The sequence below is a fragment of the Xyrauchen texanus genome, chromosome 8 (genome assembly GCF_025860055.1).
Source record: "Xyrauchen texanus isolate HMW12.3.18 chromosome 8, RBS_HiC_50CHRs, whole genome shotgun sequence".
NCBI lineage: Eukaryota > Metazoa > Chordata > Actinopteri > Cypriniformes > Catostomidae > Xyrauchen > Xyrauchen texanus.
Genome location: NC_068283.1, coordinates 3,108,681 through 3,124,839, shown reverse-complemented (window position 1 = coordinate 3,124,839; position 16,159 = coordinate 3,108,681). Strand labels below are relative to the sequence as shown.

The following is a 16,159-nucleotide window of genomic DNA, read 5'->3' as shown; positions in this document are numbered from 1 at the left end:
ATAACAACAACAGCGTAAAGCAAAAGCTTTGCGCCATGCCTCCCACCACCACCCTTGGAAAATCACCTTCCTTTCATATCGTGGCTGCTAATGGATCCAGGGCAACACAGAACAAGAATGGGAAAAGAGGGCAACCCTGCCGGGTGCCCCTATCCAAGGTAAAATAATCTGAAATTAATCAATTGTTTGTACCGCCACTACCAAGTGTCTATAAAGTGACTTAATCCACCCAATAAAAGTATTCATGACCCTGTATATTTCTGAAATCTTAAAAAGATAATCCCATTCTACAATATCAAATGCCTTTTCAGCATCAAGTGAGATGGCCAAGACTGGATTCGGATCATTCACCACTTACCACATAATATTGATGAAACACCTAATGTTATAAGAAGAGCTGCGGCCCCAAATAAACCCCACCTGATCTATATATATAAAAGATGTCATAACTTAATCAGTTCAAAATTTGACAATATTTTAATGTCTAGCTGGATCAGAGAAATTGGCCGATAACTCTTATATTCATTTGGATCTTTGTCTTTTATAACAATCAGACTGGTTGGGGGCTTGTGCCATAGTTGGCGGAAGCTTTCCATTCTTTAATGATTCTATAAACATCTAGAAAAAGTGGAGCCAGTTCTGTAGCATAAGATCTAAAAACTCAGTGGCAAAGCCATCTGGCCCCGGAGCATTGCCTGTAGGCAAGGCTTAATTACCTCACCAAGCTTCTCCAAGGTTACCTCAGAATCAAGAGAATTTGCTCAGTCGTCAGTTTAGGGAGTTCTAATGGTTCCACAAAGTTTCTAATATCTTCATCTTAAGACGAAGATGTGGAATTTCACCACCAGCAGATTTCACTTGGGGAATGGTAAAAAAACTCACTCTGCTTTATATATATATCTAGCCAAATGCATAAATAAATAAATCTAGCCAAAAGCTTCCCTGTTTTGTTCCCCACCCATAGTATGACTGTCTTGCCCTGAATAACCAAAACTCCACCTTCTGTGACAAAATAGGATTATAACTGTATATCAATCTAGTAATTTCTCTGAGGCCATCAGACGACATTTCACATTTCAGCACTGCCTTGGCACTTTTAATATTTCCTTTCCAAATCCATGAGTTCTTGTGCTTTGGATTTTTTGATGAACGAGGCATACTGTATGATCCGACCCCTAAGAACCACATTAAGTGCATCCCAAGCCAAGCACAAAGAGTATACTGAGGACCAGTTGGTCTCCATATAAACATTGATTTCGGCCTTTAACATTTGTTGGAATTCAGGATTTTGCTAAAGGGATACATTAAAATGCCAACTATATGATTTATTTTTCTCCATATGTGGCTGCATCTCTAAATTACCAGGGCATGATCTGAGACTATGTTTCCAATTGAGCAATCAACAACAGATGAAATGAGGGACGTAGATATATAAATATTTTCTTGAATACATTTTATGGACTGGTGGTTGTATAGTCACTGCCAAATGGGTTCAAAGTCTCCAAATATCTGCAAGACCAAGATATATACACAATCTGTGAAGCGTCACTGTTGCTCTGGGGGCTTACACACTTTTGCTTCACTATGATCAAGGACTGAGTCCATCAAAAGCTTAAAGTTTGCTCCCAATATTATAACATTAGGGGTGCCAATGGCTTGCAACATCCCTACAAAATCTATAAAAAAGCCCTGATCATCAATGTTAGGTGCATAAATATTAGCCTAAATCAACCTTTGCCCCTGAATTTCTGCTAAAACAATAATGACTCTTCCTGATGTCTTTAATCTTTTTGAGACATTTGAATTGTAGATGTTTACTTATATATGTAATGATATCTTAGAAAACATGTCCACCCCATATCTTCCCAAATATTTCAGCTTCCTGCAGGGGAAGATGTGTTTCTTCACACTATATAACATTTGTTAAGTTTAAGAAAAGAAATAACATTCCTTCTTTTTATGGGGTGCCCCAACCCTTTCACATTCCACGTGGGGAGAGACAATCCACTCATATTAACATTTGACATTTTGACAAATTAGAAAAAATTAATTTTGTGTCAAAAATAAAATTATAAAGACCACATTAGTGCAACAAACAACCCTGAACTTCCCCGGGAACAAAACAACACAGAAAAAAGAAAAACTTGTGCATTAACCTCACGCTCGACAACCCCAACCCTCTTAACTCAAACAGTCCATGCATGCCTACAAGAGCACCCACGACAATGTTGCAATCGGATTGCTCAAGTCCGAAGTGTTTCTATACCAAATATTTTTAGACAGAATTATACAACAGAAGATAATCTATAAAACAAATTACAGCCCTTAAGCAGAATAAACACACACAAAAAAAAGTGGGGTTTGTGTAGCTCAGTGAATAAAGACGCTGACTACCACCCCTAGAGTCCATGAGTTCGAATTCTAGGGCGTGCTGAGTGACTCCAGCCAGGTATCCTAAGCAACCAAATTGGCCCGGTTGCAAGGGAGGGTAGAATCACATGGGGTAAACTCCTCATGGCCGCTGTAATGTGGTTTGCTCTCGTTGGGGCACGTGGCAAGTTTGTGTGGCTGCTGTGGTGGATGGTCTGAAGTACTCTCCGTGGTAACGCACAGCAAGCCATGTGATAAGATGCTCGGATTGATGTCTCAGACGTGGAGGCAACTGAGACTCATCCTCCACCTCCGAGAAATAGGGGGGAAAAAAGTTTAGATTCATCCACTTAATTGTGTTAAAGGTGTGTTCCTCAACAAAAAAACTCCAGCCGCAAAAAAAAGGGGCCGTACTCACTCCAATGTCCTGCAAGAAATATTGCACAAAATCAACTCCAGCCAACAGGAGGTATATGCACAAAAAGAAACGAAAAAGGCGCCCAGTTTCCTTTGACAGTCAATTGTATGTTCAGTGAGACAGGTCCACTAGGCCATCCTTAGTATCTGTTCTCAGTTTTGCCGGAAACATCAGAGCAAAAGCGATCTTCCGTTGATGTAAGAAATTCTTGCATTCCTTGAATAGATCACGTTTCTCTCTTCTCGAATTCGTAAAGTCTGGGAACTAGAAAATGCTGTGGTTCTTTCAAGAAATCCTTCCTTTACTCATCGCCTTGTATAACACAAGATTTTTATCAGATAATTTTAGAATAGATCACGTTTCTCTCTTCTCGAATTCGTAAAGTCTGGGAACAAGAAAATGCTGTGGTTCTTTCAAGAAATCCTTCCTTTACTCATCGCCTTGTATAACACAGGATTTTTATCAGATAATTTTAGAAATTTGGCCAGAATTGATCGAGGTCTGTCTCCCTCCGTGGATCTCTGAGGCAGAACTCTGTGAGTTTGCTCGATTTCCAGTTTATGGCCTGTGTTTTCGAGCAGACTCAGGAAGAGCTCGTCTAGGAATTTCACCATATCTTTGCCTTCCTCATGCTCACGAATTCCAACAATTCGGACATTGTTTTGATTTGATTTACTTTATTTTATTTGATTTACTTTATTAATCCCCAAGGGGAAATTTATATGTCACAACAGCACAAAAATACAATGAATAAATAAACAACAACAACAACAACAACAACAGACAACATACACAACAACAAGTCTTGTTCTCAAATATCAATTTCTTCAAAGCATTATGATTATATACGACCATTATCTGTATATCATCTTATATAACACTGATTATAAAATCTAATTGCAGTTGGGAAAAAAGACTTTCTAAAAGGCTCTTTGTAGCAGCGTGGATGAATTAATGTTTTGTCGATTATGTTTCTCCAAATCCTCCAGTTTTTTCCAAACACATTCCAAATCTACTTTGGTCACAAATAGATTAGCAGGCAATTCCCTCTCCGATGTCTCCAGATAATAGATCAGTTTCGCGACAGCCGACAATCTTGTAACCAACTCATTGAATTTAGTCTCCATGGCAGTGATTGATCGACATATTACAGCAAGATCCTCCAAGTCAATAACGACCTTCCCCAGCATTGCCGAATTGTTTGTTGTCAGCTTGAGCATGTAAGTTTCTTTTAATCTCTCCAGAGCTAAAGGATTTTTAATTCTTTGACATTGTTTTCATAGAACAATTATGAAACTGAGTGTATCGAATCTCGCCGGATTATGACACAACAAGTATTTAAAACTAGTAAAGTGCGCAGAGCTCACCTTTCACATGTCCGAACCTCGCATGGTGCCACGTGACTCTGTGCTTTCAATCTTAATTCAAACTAATCTAAACTAAACTATCTTGCAGCCTTAATGGAAACCATACTTATGTTTTCGAGGTCAAAGTCAGCAGGTTTAACTTTTTTCCCCCTTTTTTCATTTCCATAATGCAAGTTTTCACATTTTAAACTGGAAAAAACTTGTGTACACTGAAAAGTTTCTGATATCTGGACTCTATCTGCAGGGGTTTATGATTGTACATACAAATTGTTTGATATACAATGAGTATGCCTACTTATTTCTAGATATTAATTTCTGGATAGCTTTCTACATATAATTGGTTTAGATAAAACTTAATTCCTACATTGGCTAAGAAGTATTTAGCGGTCTTCTTTTATACTATTATTTCTTAATATCTGGGTAATTTTAAATAAATTTGATTTCTATTAATGTTAGGTTAACACTGTTGACAACTTCCTGTGTGGTGCTGTTGTTTGTGTGCATTTTTTATTGCACACCTATGTTTCCTGTAATGAGAAGGACCTTCACATTCTAATAATGAACATATTATTTGAATAATGTTCATGTTCATTTTTAGTTGAGTACATTTAAAAGTGCCATATTGCCCACCCCTAGCTACATATTTTTAAGTGTGACTTAAAGTTACTAAATAATTTAGGGCCCCTGTCTGTTTCTTATGCTGTATGTGCATGGTTGGTTCCCCATTGACATCTCACAGATCAAACAAAAGTAATGTTTGTGTTGAGATTTTCAAGGGAGTGTATACAATTTTATTTGTATTTTTCTATTTTAGTATTTGTTCTATTAAAATAATTATACTAATTTACAATGACCCAAGAATAATTTGGAGACTTAAAAATGTCTTAATGTCATGGCATTAGATAACAAAATCTGAGAAAAGCTCCAGCATCATTTGTGTGCAGATGACACATTATTTTGTTTTGTTATCTAACGCAATACAATGAAGTGTCTTGCATGTTGAAATAGTTTATGGGGCCACTGTATGTGTTCAGCTGTGTCAATCCAAACTTGAAGAAAAAATATATTTTCTGTTAATCTCATTTGATGTGTTTTCTCTCTTTCTCAGATGTCACTTTTCCATGTGTTGTTTATGCTAGTCGCAGGGATACATGTGAGCTTTTCTCAAGATGAGAAGCCGACAGTCCCATGGGGCTGTGAATTTGGTTTTCCAAGACCTTACACCCTCTTATGTGACCTGGATGCCCTGTGGGGTGTGGTGGTGGAGGCCGTAGCAGTGGCTGGTGTGATAGCTGCCATCTTGCTGTCTGTGGTGTTACTATGTCGCCTGCACTCTGTGACAGAGGCGCCGAAGCGAAGCGGGATTGGCCCGATTCTCCTGCTGTTGATGGGCATTATCGGGCTGTTCGGGCTGAGCTTTGTTTACCTTTTCAAGCACAATGAGAGCCTTTGCGTGGTGCAACGTGCCCTCTGGGGGGTGTTCTTTTCCCTCTGCTTTTCCTGCATGTTGGCCCAGGGTGTGAGGCTACGCAAGCTTGCACAGGAATCTCGCAGCCCCAGCGGGTGCGCTCTTGCCGGGCTAGCGCTCGGGCTGATGTTGGTGGAAGGCATCATCACCGCGGAGTGGCTTATGCTTACAGTGGTGCGTGAGGGTCACCCGGCGTGCCAGTACCAGCCAATGGAATTTGCGCTTGCTTGTTCCTACGTGCTAGCACTCCTGTTGGCCGCTCTCGTAACTGCATCATTAGCATTGTGTGGGAAGACACAACAGTGGCGCTGTAATACCGTGTGGCTGCTGGTCTCCTGTTTGCTATCCGTCTTTCTGTGGGTGGCTTGGATCAGCTTCTATGTCTACGGAAACAAAGTGCTCACGAAGTCTCCGGACTGGGATGACCCGGTGCTGGCTGTGGCGTTGGTGGCTCAGGGTTGGTTGTTGTTGCTGTTCCATGCGGCTCCTGAAGCTCATGCCTGCCTGCAAGCTCCACCTCAACCTTCAGCTCCAGACTACTTTGACACATCCCAGAACTCCTCACGTATGCGGGAGTCCAGCCTTGATGAAGACATCCCACTTTCACACAGACAGTTTGTGGAGAACCAGGGATATGCTTTCGATGAAAAAATTGCAGGTAGCACAAATATTTCTAGAATGTCCATACACCAAAAATAGATTGCTTAAAAAAACAGCAAAAATTGCAAATACAGACAGCTTACTCGTCCTCTATTGTTGTAGGGTTGAGGAGTGGTGGCCATTATAACGGCAACACGGGGACGAGACCAAATGCACCCTTCAGAAGTAATGTCTACCAGCCAACTGAGATGACCATGATACTAAATGGTGGAGCAGTGAGTATATTTTCATAAATAATACAATGACCTAGAGAAACCCTATTCCCAGCTTCTTTGCTACATCTGAAAGACCAAGTGGGTGAATCTTGGTGCAACTGGGTGGTACTCTGTTCTGTGCCTGCTCTGTAATTTCATTGTGAATATTATGTAATGTACACATTCTCAGCCATTATGAGACAATATTTGCAAATTTAACACAGCCTAATATATAATTTTACAATTATTGATACAATAACAATAATTAAGTAAATCATTTTTAAGTTATGTGTCATGGTGCTTCACTACTACTGAACTGTTCTTTTTATGGATGTTAATGATTAATCGAAAATCGAGTAAGTGTCTAATTATTTGATCAATTAAGTTTATCGATCATCAATTAATTAATTTCAGGACAAATGCATTCAGAAATCATGCCTGCAGATGTTAAGGCTGTCTATACAATCACCCATTGCTAGAGGGCGCTTGCATGCTGCATGTCACGTCTTATACAAATCACAGAGGAACTGCACAGATCAGTGATGAAGGGCTCAATGTAAAAAGTGTTGGAGCATTTCTCTACAAATTAACATTTTTCTGCTCACACTGTGATAGTTTGTTGAAGTACAACATGACAACAAGCACTGTTGTCATCTTGTTTCATCTCGTTTCATCTCAACCTACAATTACATCAGCTATTGCCAGGAAGGCACATTCAGCTGACATCATCACATTAGAAACAGTATGTGAAGTACTGTGTTTACACAGTGTGTTATGATTTGACTTAATTTCAAATAAGAAATAAGTTCAAAGGTCTGAAATATCCCACGATCCACTTCGTGAAGTTTTAATGAACTCATATGTTTACAAGTTATGCAGTATATCTTGTATAAAAGTTATGTTAAACAGTAGCCTCATACATTAGCAGTAATGAAAAAATTCACATATTCAAATTTCACGTGTAAACACCCCCTTCCATTACACTTGTGGAACTGTTTTTTTCCGGGAATAAATTGTTTAAAAACATGCAAGCAATTTACCAAATCCCCTAAAAGCACTTAGTCCAGGCAATCATTGATAGCTACATGTACAGTATATGTCCCAATTTACATGAAGTATGCAATCAAACTACAACAGTTTTTCGACTGAAATAACAAAAGTCAGCTGAACAAACAATAAACAATTGAATTTGATAATTTTGCCATCAACCTTTTTGCTGCTTAAATACTGCATTAATTTCAGACAAAAAAGGGACTTCTTGACTGAGTGCATATACTTTTGCAATTCTTTGGTAAGTAACCATGTAACAAGCATGATCCGCTCTGCGTTGGAGGTCTGATCGTGGTTTATTTTGCTATACAATTGGCTGACAACACAGTTCCTTACATATCCTTACATCTTTACATATCAAACAAACACAGACAGATGACACATTAGAATTATATTTTAACTCACTATGTCCAATATAGTTTACACTCTTCCATCTTTCAATTTAAGTTTCTTTGCAAAGCCTGAATCTTGGCTCTCAATAAAATCTATAGAGAAATGTGCTGAACGAACATAGTATAATCCCATATTGATAATGCATTGATTGTTGAACTAATGTGGAATGTGGTCTTTATAATTTCAGTTTTGACACACAAACAATTTTTTCTAATATGGCAAAATGTCAGATGTTAATATGAGTGGATTGTCTATCTCCATGTGGAATGTGAATGGGTTGGGGCACCCCATAAAAAGAAGGAAGTTTATTTATTTTTAAGAAATATGAAATATTTTTAAGAAATATGATATAGAAACGCATATTTCCGCGCAGGAATCGGGGAACTTTTGGAAGATATGGGGTGGAAATGTTTACTTTAGTGCTGTCTCAAGTAAGAGCAGGGGTAGTCATTAAATTGATAAGTAAACATCTACAATTCAAATGTCTCAAACAGATTAAAGATAATTTAGGAAGACCCATTATTGTATTTTATAGCCATTTTATAGCCATTATAGCAAATATTTACGCATCTAACGCTGATGATCAGGGCTTTTTTTATAGATCTTGGAGGGATGTTGCAAGCCACTGGCACCCCTCATGATATAATATTTGGAGGAGACTTTAATCTTTTGATGGACTCTATCCTTGATCATAGTGAAGCAAAAGTGTGCAAGCCCCCTAGAGCAACATTGACACTTCGCAGATTGTGTAAATATCTTGGTCTTACAGATATTTGGAGACTATTGAACTCATCTGGTAGGGACTATACATTCTTTGCATCAGTCCATAAGATTTATTTTAGAATAGATTTTAAAATATTTTTTATATCTAAATCCCTCATTTAATCTGATGTGGATTGCTCAATTGGAAACATCTTAGTCTCAGATCACACCCTGGTGAGTTTGGAGGTGTTGCCACATACAGTGAAAAGAAATCATATAGTTGGTGCTTTAATGTATCCCTTTTGCAAAATCCTGAATTCCATCAAATGTTAAAGGCTGAAATCAATGTTTATATGGAGACCAACTGGTCCTCAGTATCCTCTGTGTGCATAGCTTGGGAGGCACTTAAGGCGGTTCTTAGGGGTTAGATCATACAGTGTGACTCATTCACCAAAAAATCTAAAGAACGAGAACTTGTGAAATTGGAAGGGAATATTAAAAGTGCTGAGGCAGAGCTGAAGAGAATTGACCCAATTGAATTACAGATATAAAACCATTTTGTTGTGGAAGGTGGAGTTTTGGCTAATCAGGGCAAGACAGTTATACTTTGAGTCGGGGGACAAAACAGGGAAGCATTTGGCTAGATAAAGCAGAGGAAGTCTTTTTCTACCATTCCCTCAGTGAAATCTGCTGGTGGTAAAATATTTACCTCATCCATTGATGTTAATGATGGTTTTAAAGAATTCTATCTTGATCTGTATAGTTATTCGTCTAATGATGAAGATATTAGAAACTTTGTGGAACCATTAGAACTCCCCAAACTAATGACTGAGCAAAATAATTTTATTGATTCTGATATAAACTTATAAGAGCTTAATGAGATAATTAAGGCCTTACCTGCAAGCAAAACTCCAGGGCCAGATGGCTTTGCTGCTGAATTTTTTAGATCTTGTGCTACAGAATTGGCTCCACTTTTGTTTGAAGTTTATGCAGAATCATTAAATAATGGAAAGCTTCCTCCAGCCATGACACAAGCTCAGATCAGTCTGATTCTTAAAAAGGACAAAGATCCAAGCGAGTGTAATAGTTACCATCCAATTTCTCTGATCCATCTAGATGTAAAAAATATTGTCTAATTTTGCCTTAACCGATTTAAGTTATGAAATCTCTTATACATATAGATCAGGTGGGGTTTATTCGGGCCACAGTTCTTTTGATAACATTAGGTGTTTCATCAGTATTATGTGGTCAGTGGCGAATGATCAGACTCCGGTCGCTGCAATCTCACTTCACCCTGAAAAGCCATTTGATATTGTAGAATGGGATTTGGAAAGAATAAGATTTTGAAATATATGGGTGTGGGTATACTTTTATTGGGTGGATTAAGTCACTTTATAGACACCCAGTAATGGTGGTACAAAAAATGTATGAATTTCAGATTATTTTACTCTGGATGGGGACACTTGGCAGGGTTACCTTCTTTCCCCATTATTGTTCCGTCTTGCCCTGGAACCATTAGCAGCGATAAGAAAGGTGATTTTCAAGGGGTGGTGGCGGGAGGTATGGCACATAAACTATTGCTCTACGCAGATTATATTTTATTATTCGTAATCGACACAACTAGATCTATGACTTGCCTCTGCAGAATTATTAATTCCTTTTCCAAATTCTCAGGATACAGTCAATTGGTCTAAATCGAAGCTTTGGCTCTGACAGCATACAGCCTAGCATCTTCTTTTCAGCCAGGCTTCTTCCAAAGGCCCAAACAGGACATTAAGTATTTGGGTATTTTATTCCCAGCAAATTCGCAAAGCCTTTCTATCAAACTAATCTTAGAAGTTAAGTTACACCCCGTTATCTTGCATTTACATTCTGTATGGACAAAAGATCTCAGTTCTTTAGGTATTTACAGCTGTGCCATCTGCTCTGTTCTATTTTTGGGAGTAGCATACACCCCCGTAAGTCATTTTTATTTGTATAGCACCTTTCACAACACACATCGTTTCAACTTAATTGTGGGGGTTAAATATTGATTCTGTGTATATGTTTTGTTTTTCTGTTTTTAATGTACTAATCAATAAAACATTGTTAATCAGAAAAAAGATTTTGTATCAATACTTTAGATCACTGTATCAATATCAATTAAGACGAAGCATGTTGTCTAAATAAGTGCAGAGTGGAGTTTCTCATTGCAGTCAGAGACACGTCTATGAGGCATGAGATAGACTTAAACGGAGAATGATCCTCACTCACGTGTTTAACACTAGGGGAAAATTATTGATTTTCCGACTAACTGCGATCTTCGTTTCATTATATCAATATTGATTCTTAAAATCCCAAAACTAATCTTTTACTCTATCCTCAGCACTTTAGAATAAGAGTGTATCAGCACTTTAGAATAAGAGTATATCACACAGACGTGACTAAAATGTATTTAGCCACTGCCTGGTAATATTTCAGATTTCACTCACCAGTTCAGCACAGAGTTCAGCATCCTTTCACTCTGTGTTGAGAGAAAGTTTGATTTGCCTTGTAATATGAGTCCACATAAATCATTTGTCATTGATGTCTCTTATAATTCCCTCTTTGGTCTTTACAGTTAGATGTAAAAAATAAAAATAAAAAAATATTTTTTATTTGAATCAGTATGAATCTTCACTGGTCTCACGATTCGATTAAGATTGAAAGGGTAACGATTTGATTATAAAACAATCATTGATGCATCACGATGCATCTTGTCCTTCAAAATCTTTCATTTTTCAGTTTCTTACATTTCTTTTTTACTCTATTTTTTCCATTTCAGCTTTTTATTTAACATCTGTTTTAAAAATAAGAACAAGTCACATTACATAAACTGGCCTTTTACATTCAGTATGAGCTATGAATAAAACATGGAACATCCACAAGATTAAATAAATGTTCTATAGTTTAAACGATTATCTCAGTTTTTCAGTTTTTTTCTTTAGAACCTTATAAAACAAAAAGAATATTGGTACTATTACTTCAACTGATTATATTTTTATTTTTGTTTAAGCATTTTAAATAATTTTATAGTATTTCATTATTATTTAAAATTAATCTATGCCATTAATTTTCATTTTTAAGCACAAATGGAAGTTGATGGTCCAGGATGAGAGATATACAGTATCTGCTTCTATGAGAGTGCAGCTGTCAGCTTCTCAAGTCAAGTGTCAAGTCAAGTGGTTTTTATTGTCGTTTCAACCATATACAGTTAGTACAGTACACAGCAAAACGAGACAACGTTCCTCCAGGACCATGGTGCTACATAAAAACAACAAAGGACCAACATAGGACCACATGAGACTACACAACGAAATAAAATACCTATATAAACTACCTATATATACCTATATAAAGTGCACGTGCAAACATGTGCAAAAAGTACAGGACAGTACAACAAATTACTGACAATGAACAGGACAATAGACAGTGCAGCGCCGACCAGTACTCAGTAGTGCAAAAAGATGACAGTTTCTAAAAATGTAAACATAACATACTATGAGATAATGTTCTATGCACATAGCAGTTATTGAGGTAGCAGACAGTTATAAAGTGACAGTTATTAAAGTGCAACTCAGGACACGTGTGTGTCAAACCAGTCTCTGAGTATTGAGAAGTCTGATGGCTTGGGGGAAGAAGCTGTTACACAGTCTGGCCGTGAGGGCAGACTCTGGCCGTGAGGGCAGTCTGGCCGTGAGGGCTTCTCTTCTCCTCACCTGCACAGGTGGTAGTAAAGTGTTTAAAATAGTGCAGTTGTTGCTTCAGAAATGTATCAAGTTTCCCGTATGCACTGTTCTATTTGTTTGCTCTGACCGGCAATGGAAAAATCCAATGAAATGAAGGGATGGGGGTAATTAAATGAAAACATCACCAACATCTCCCGAACTGCTGCCTCGTCATTATTTTCTTCCGTGTTTCCCCCCGTCGTGTGCAAATCAGTGCAATTATGAGTGCGAGCTTGTCTTTCATTTTGTTTGTTGGCTTCTTATCACGAATAAACTCTCCTGTTGCTATGTGCGTGGGTTTGTGAAATAATTTCTTGATCATAGTTTCATTCGGGCACAAATGGTCATGTGTTTGATATAGCTGGTCTGCAAACAGTCATGTTTGTGCACTTGACTTTAGTGTATGCACTTAACGTCTAGGTTACGGATTTGTAATGAGGTTCGGCCACAACAGTGGCTCGGTTCAGCGACGAGGCCGGGAGGACACAACATCTCATTCCCTCCATCAGGGAACGGAGGTTACATCCGTAAACTAGATGTTCCCAGTCTAGACGTTGTGTCAAAGAAGCGACACTAGGGGTCCAATTTAAATCACGCCATGCGCTGAGCCGTTTGCGTGTACTGCTGACACAGGAGCGGGCAGGTATTTTACATGCCAAAGCGACCAGCTGTCCCAGGCTGCACATACCTTTCCCCAACGCCCCATAAAATCGTCAAAGCCTTCTGGTTCTTTATCCCCGGCATGGGAGCAGGCCGCGCCTTTTCTCTCTCTATGTTTCTCGCATAGAGTTAAAGTGGCAGGGGCATCATATGCATCGGGGAAGGCAATCTTTCCCAGTTTTCCTATTCTTTCAGGGGGAATAACCCTGCGGAGACCACACCTGCCCAGACTGGGGGAGGTAAAGGGTGGTGAAATACATCAAATGGGCTTTTAGGTCACATGTGGAGAATGGCACGGTGGTAGATCCTACCTCACTGGGAGGGAGGAGTTGCTACAAAAATTGTGACCACGGTTCCGTGAGGATTGCCCAAGGGAAACGCAGGTCCGCTCGCAACCGAACAGTGGAAAATACACACAGGGGGAAAAGTCCATGTGGGAGCCCGGCCTGTGGGACACCTATTCCAGTACAGGGTAAATTGAGTACCCGCATTGGTCTTGGTCGGCGAATTCCTCCGCTGAATTCGCGGCCCAGAGGGCTAGGGAGGAGTCATCCAGGAAGCCGATTCGTGGGATCTCCTGGAGTAAAGGCACACGGTATTACCTCAGTGGAGGGAAAGGGCGCTATGTGCAAGTGGTCCACCCGGTCAGTTTGTCAGCGTGTACCGAGTTCTACCGGCTCGGACCTGAGAAAACATGGGACTCAACCGACTCAACCCTGAGATTGTAAAATCTCGCAAAGGTATTGGGTGTTGCCCAACCCGCTGCTCTGCATATGTCTGCTAGGGAGGTGCCTCTGGCCAGTGCCCATGAGGATGCAACACTTCTTGTGTAGTGTGCTCGGACACGCAAGGGGAGGGCACGGCTAAGGTGCGATAAGCCAAAGTAATGGCGTCCACTACCCAGTGGGAAAGCCTCTGTTTGGAGACTGCTTTCCCTTTCCACTGTCCACCAAAGCAGACAAAGAGCTGCTCAGAACGTCTAAAGCTCTGCGTGCAGTCCAAGTAGATAGGCAAAGCACATACCGGACACAGCAACGAAGGGGCTGGGCCTGCCCCCTATCGGGGCAGTGCTTGCAGGTTCACTATCTGGTCCCTGAAGGAAGTGGTAGGAACCTTGGGCACGTAGCCCAGTTACGGTCTTAGGATCACATGAGTGTCTGCTGGACCGAACTCCAGGCAGGTGTTGCTGACAGAGAACGCTTACAGGTCCCTGAGCCCTTTGATGGCGAGTGCGATCAGGAGGGCCATCTTCAAGGAGAGGGCCCTGAGTCTGACTGATTCTAGCGGCTCGAAGGGGGATCTCTGAAGGCCCGAGAGGACCACTGAGAGATCACAGGAGGGGAACATGCTCGGCCGGGAGGGATTTAACCTCTGGGTGTCTCTTAGGAACCCGATAATTAATTTGTGCTTACCCAAAGACTTGCTGTCTACTGTGTCATGGTGGGCTGTGATAGCAGCTACATACACCTTCAAGGTGGAGGGGGACAGCCTCCCCTCTAACCTCTCCTGCAGGAATGATAGCACTGACCTAACTGCGCACCTCTGTGGGTCTTCAGCCCGGGAACAAGCGCCACTTCAGGGCGTAAAGTTGCCTGGTAGAAGGGACTCTGGCTTGGTTGATCATGTCTACGACATTAGGTGATAGATCAGCTAGATCTTCCACATCCCGTCCAGGGGCCAGACGTGGAGGTTCCAGAGGCGTGCCCCATCCCTGAGATAGAAGGTCCTTCCTCAGGGGGATTTGCCAGGGGAGGGGCTGTCGCGAGGAGTACGAGATCCAAGTCCGAGTGGGCCAATAGGGAGCCACTAGAATGATTTGTTCCCCGTCCTCTCTGACCTTGCACAGCACCTGTGCAAGTAGTCTCACTAGGGGAAATGCCTACTTGCAGTGGGAGGTTTCTCGGGAGGCGAACAGGTCTACCTGGGCCTTGCCGAACCGTTCCCAAATCAGCTGGACCAACTGGGGGTGAAGCCTCCACTCTCCACTGGGCAAGACTTGAGTTGCTGCTGGCTCCAAAGGAGAAGACGACGGGCAAGCTGTGACATGTGACGGGAGCGTACGCCACCTTGGCAATTTATGTACGCTACCGTGGTGGTGCTGTCTGATCGGATCAAGACGTGTTTGCCCTGCATTAGCGGGAGAAACCTCCACAAAAAGTACAGCCAACAACTCTAGGCAGTTGATGTGCCAGCGCAGCGGGGCCCCTTTCCAATGGCCCTCGTCTGCGTGCCCATTGAACACAGCGCCCCAACCCAATTTGGAGGCCTCTGTGGTAACCAGGACGCATCGGGACACCTGCTGCAAGGGGACTCCTGTCCGTAGAAAGCAGAGGTCTGTCCAGGGTTTGAAAGTTTGGCAGCAGGTGGGGGTGACACACGGTGTGTGCCGCGGCGCCATGCTCGTCTCTGGACTTGTGTCTGGAGCCAGTGCTGAAGTGGTCTCATATGCATCAAGGATGCCATATGCCCCAGGAGCCTCTGGAAATGTTTTAAGGTGACAGCCGTGCCTGGCCTGAATGCGGTGAGGCGTTTCAACACTGACTGCATGCGCTCATTGGTGAGGCGCGCTAACATTGATTCTGAGCGCGCTAACATTGATTCTGAGCTTGCTCTTTTCCCAGTTGACCTGAAGCCCTAAACGGCTGAAGTGCCTGAGCACCTGGTGCCTGTGGGCTCATAGTAACTCTCGGGAGTGGGCCAGAATGAGCCAGTCCTCAAGGTAGTTGAGAATGCGGATGCCTGCTTCCCAAAGGGCTGCCTCTGCGACCTTCGTGAACATGCGAGGGGACAGGGACATGCCGAAGGGAAGGACCTTGTACGGATACCCGTAGAAAGGGTTGATGTCGAGGTAATATTGAGACGTGGAAGTAATCGTCCTTCAGGTCTACCGCAGTGAACCAATCTAGATGCCGGACGCAAGTTAGAATGTGTCTTTTGCGTGAGCATTTTGAACAGGAGTTTGTGCAAAGCCAGTTTGAAAAATCACAGGCCAAGATCGGTCGTAAGCCACCGCCTTTCTTGGTTACGATGAAGTAAGGTGTGGCAGGGCGGGGCCGTGATTCTACACACCCGGTCCCTTATCAGGTTAATCAAGCTTCCGAGAGGGATAAAGGCCGACTGCGGAGGATGGT

The 16,159-nt window shown here is 41.4% G+C and overlaps 1 protein-coding gene across 2 annotated transcripts in view; it reads left to right on the top strand.

The window, feature by feature from the left end:
* LOC127647246 (G-protein coupled receptor family C group 5 member B-like) overlaps positions 1-16,159 on the top strand; it is a 58,601-nt gene that overhangs the window by 24,385 nt on the left and 18,057 nt on the right. For both annotated transcript variants that reach the window (XM_052131385.1, XM_052131386.1), the window contains exons 3-4: positions 5,264-6,281; positions 6,386-6,498. In XM_052131385.1, the coding sequence (XP_051987345.1) occupies positions 5,264-6,281; positions 6,386-6,498 (1,131 nt within the window). The remainder of the gene's footprint in view (positions 1-5,263; positions 6,282-6,385; positions 6,499-16,159) is intronic.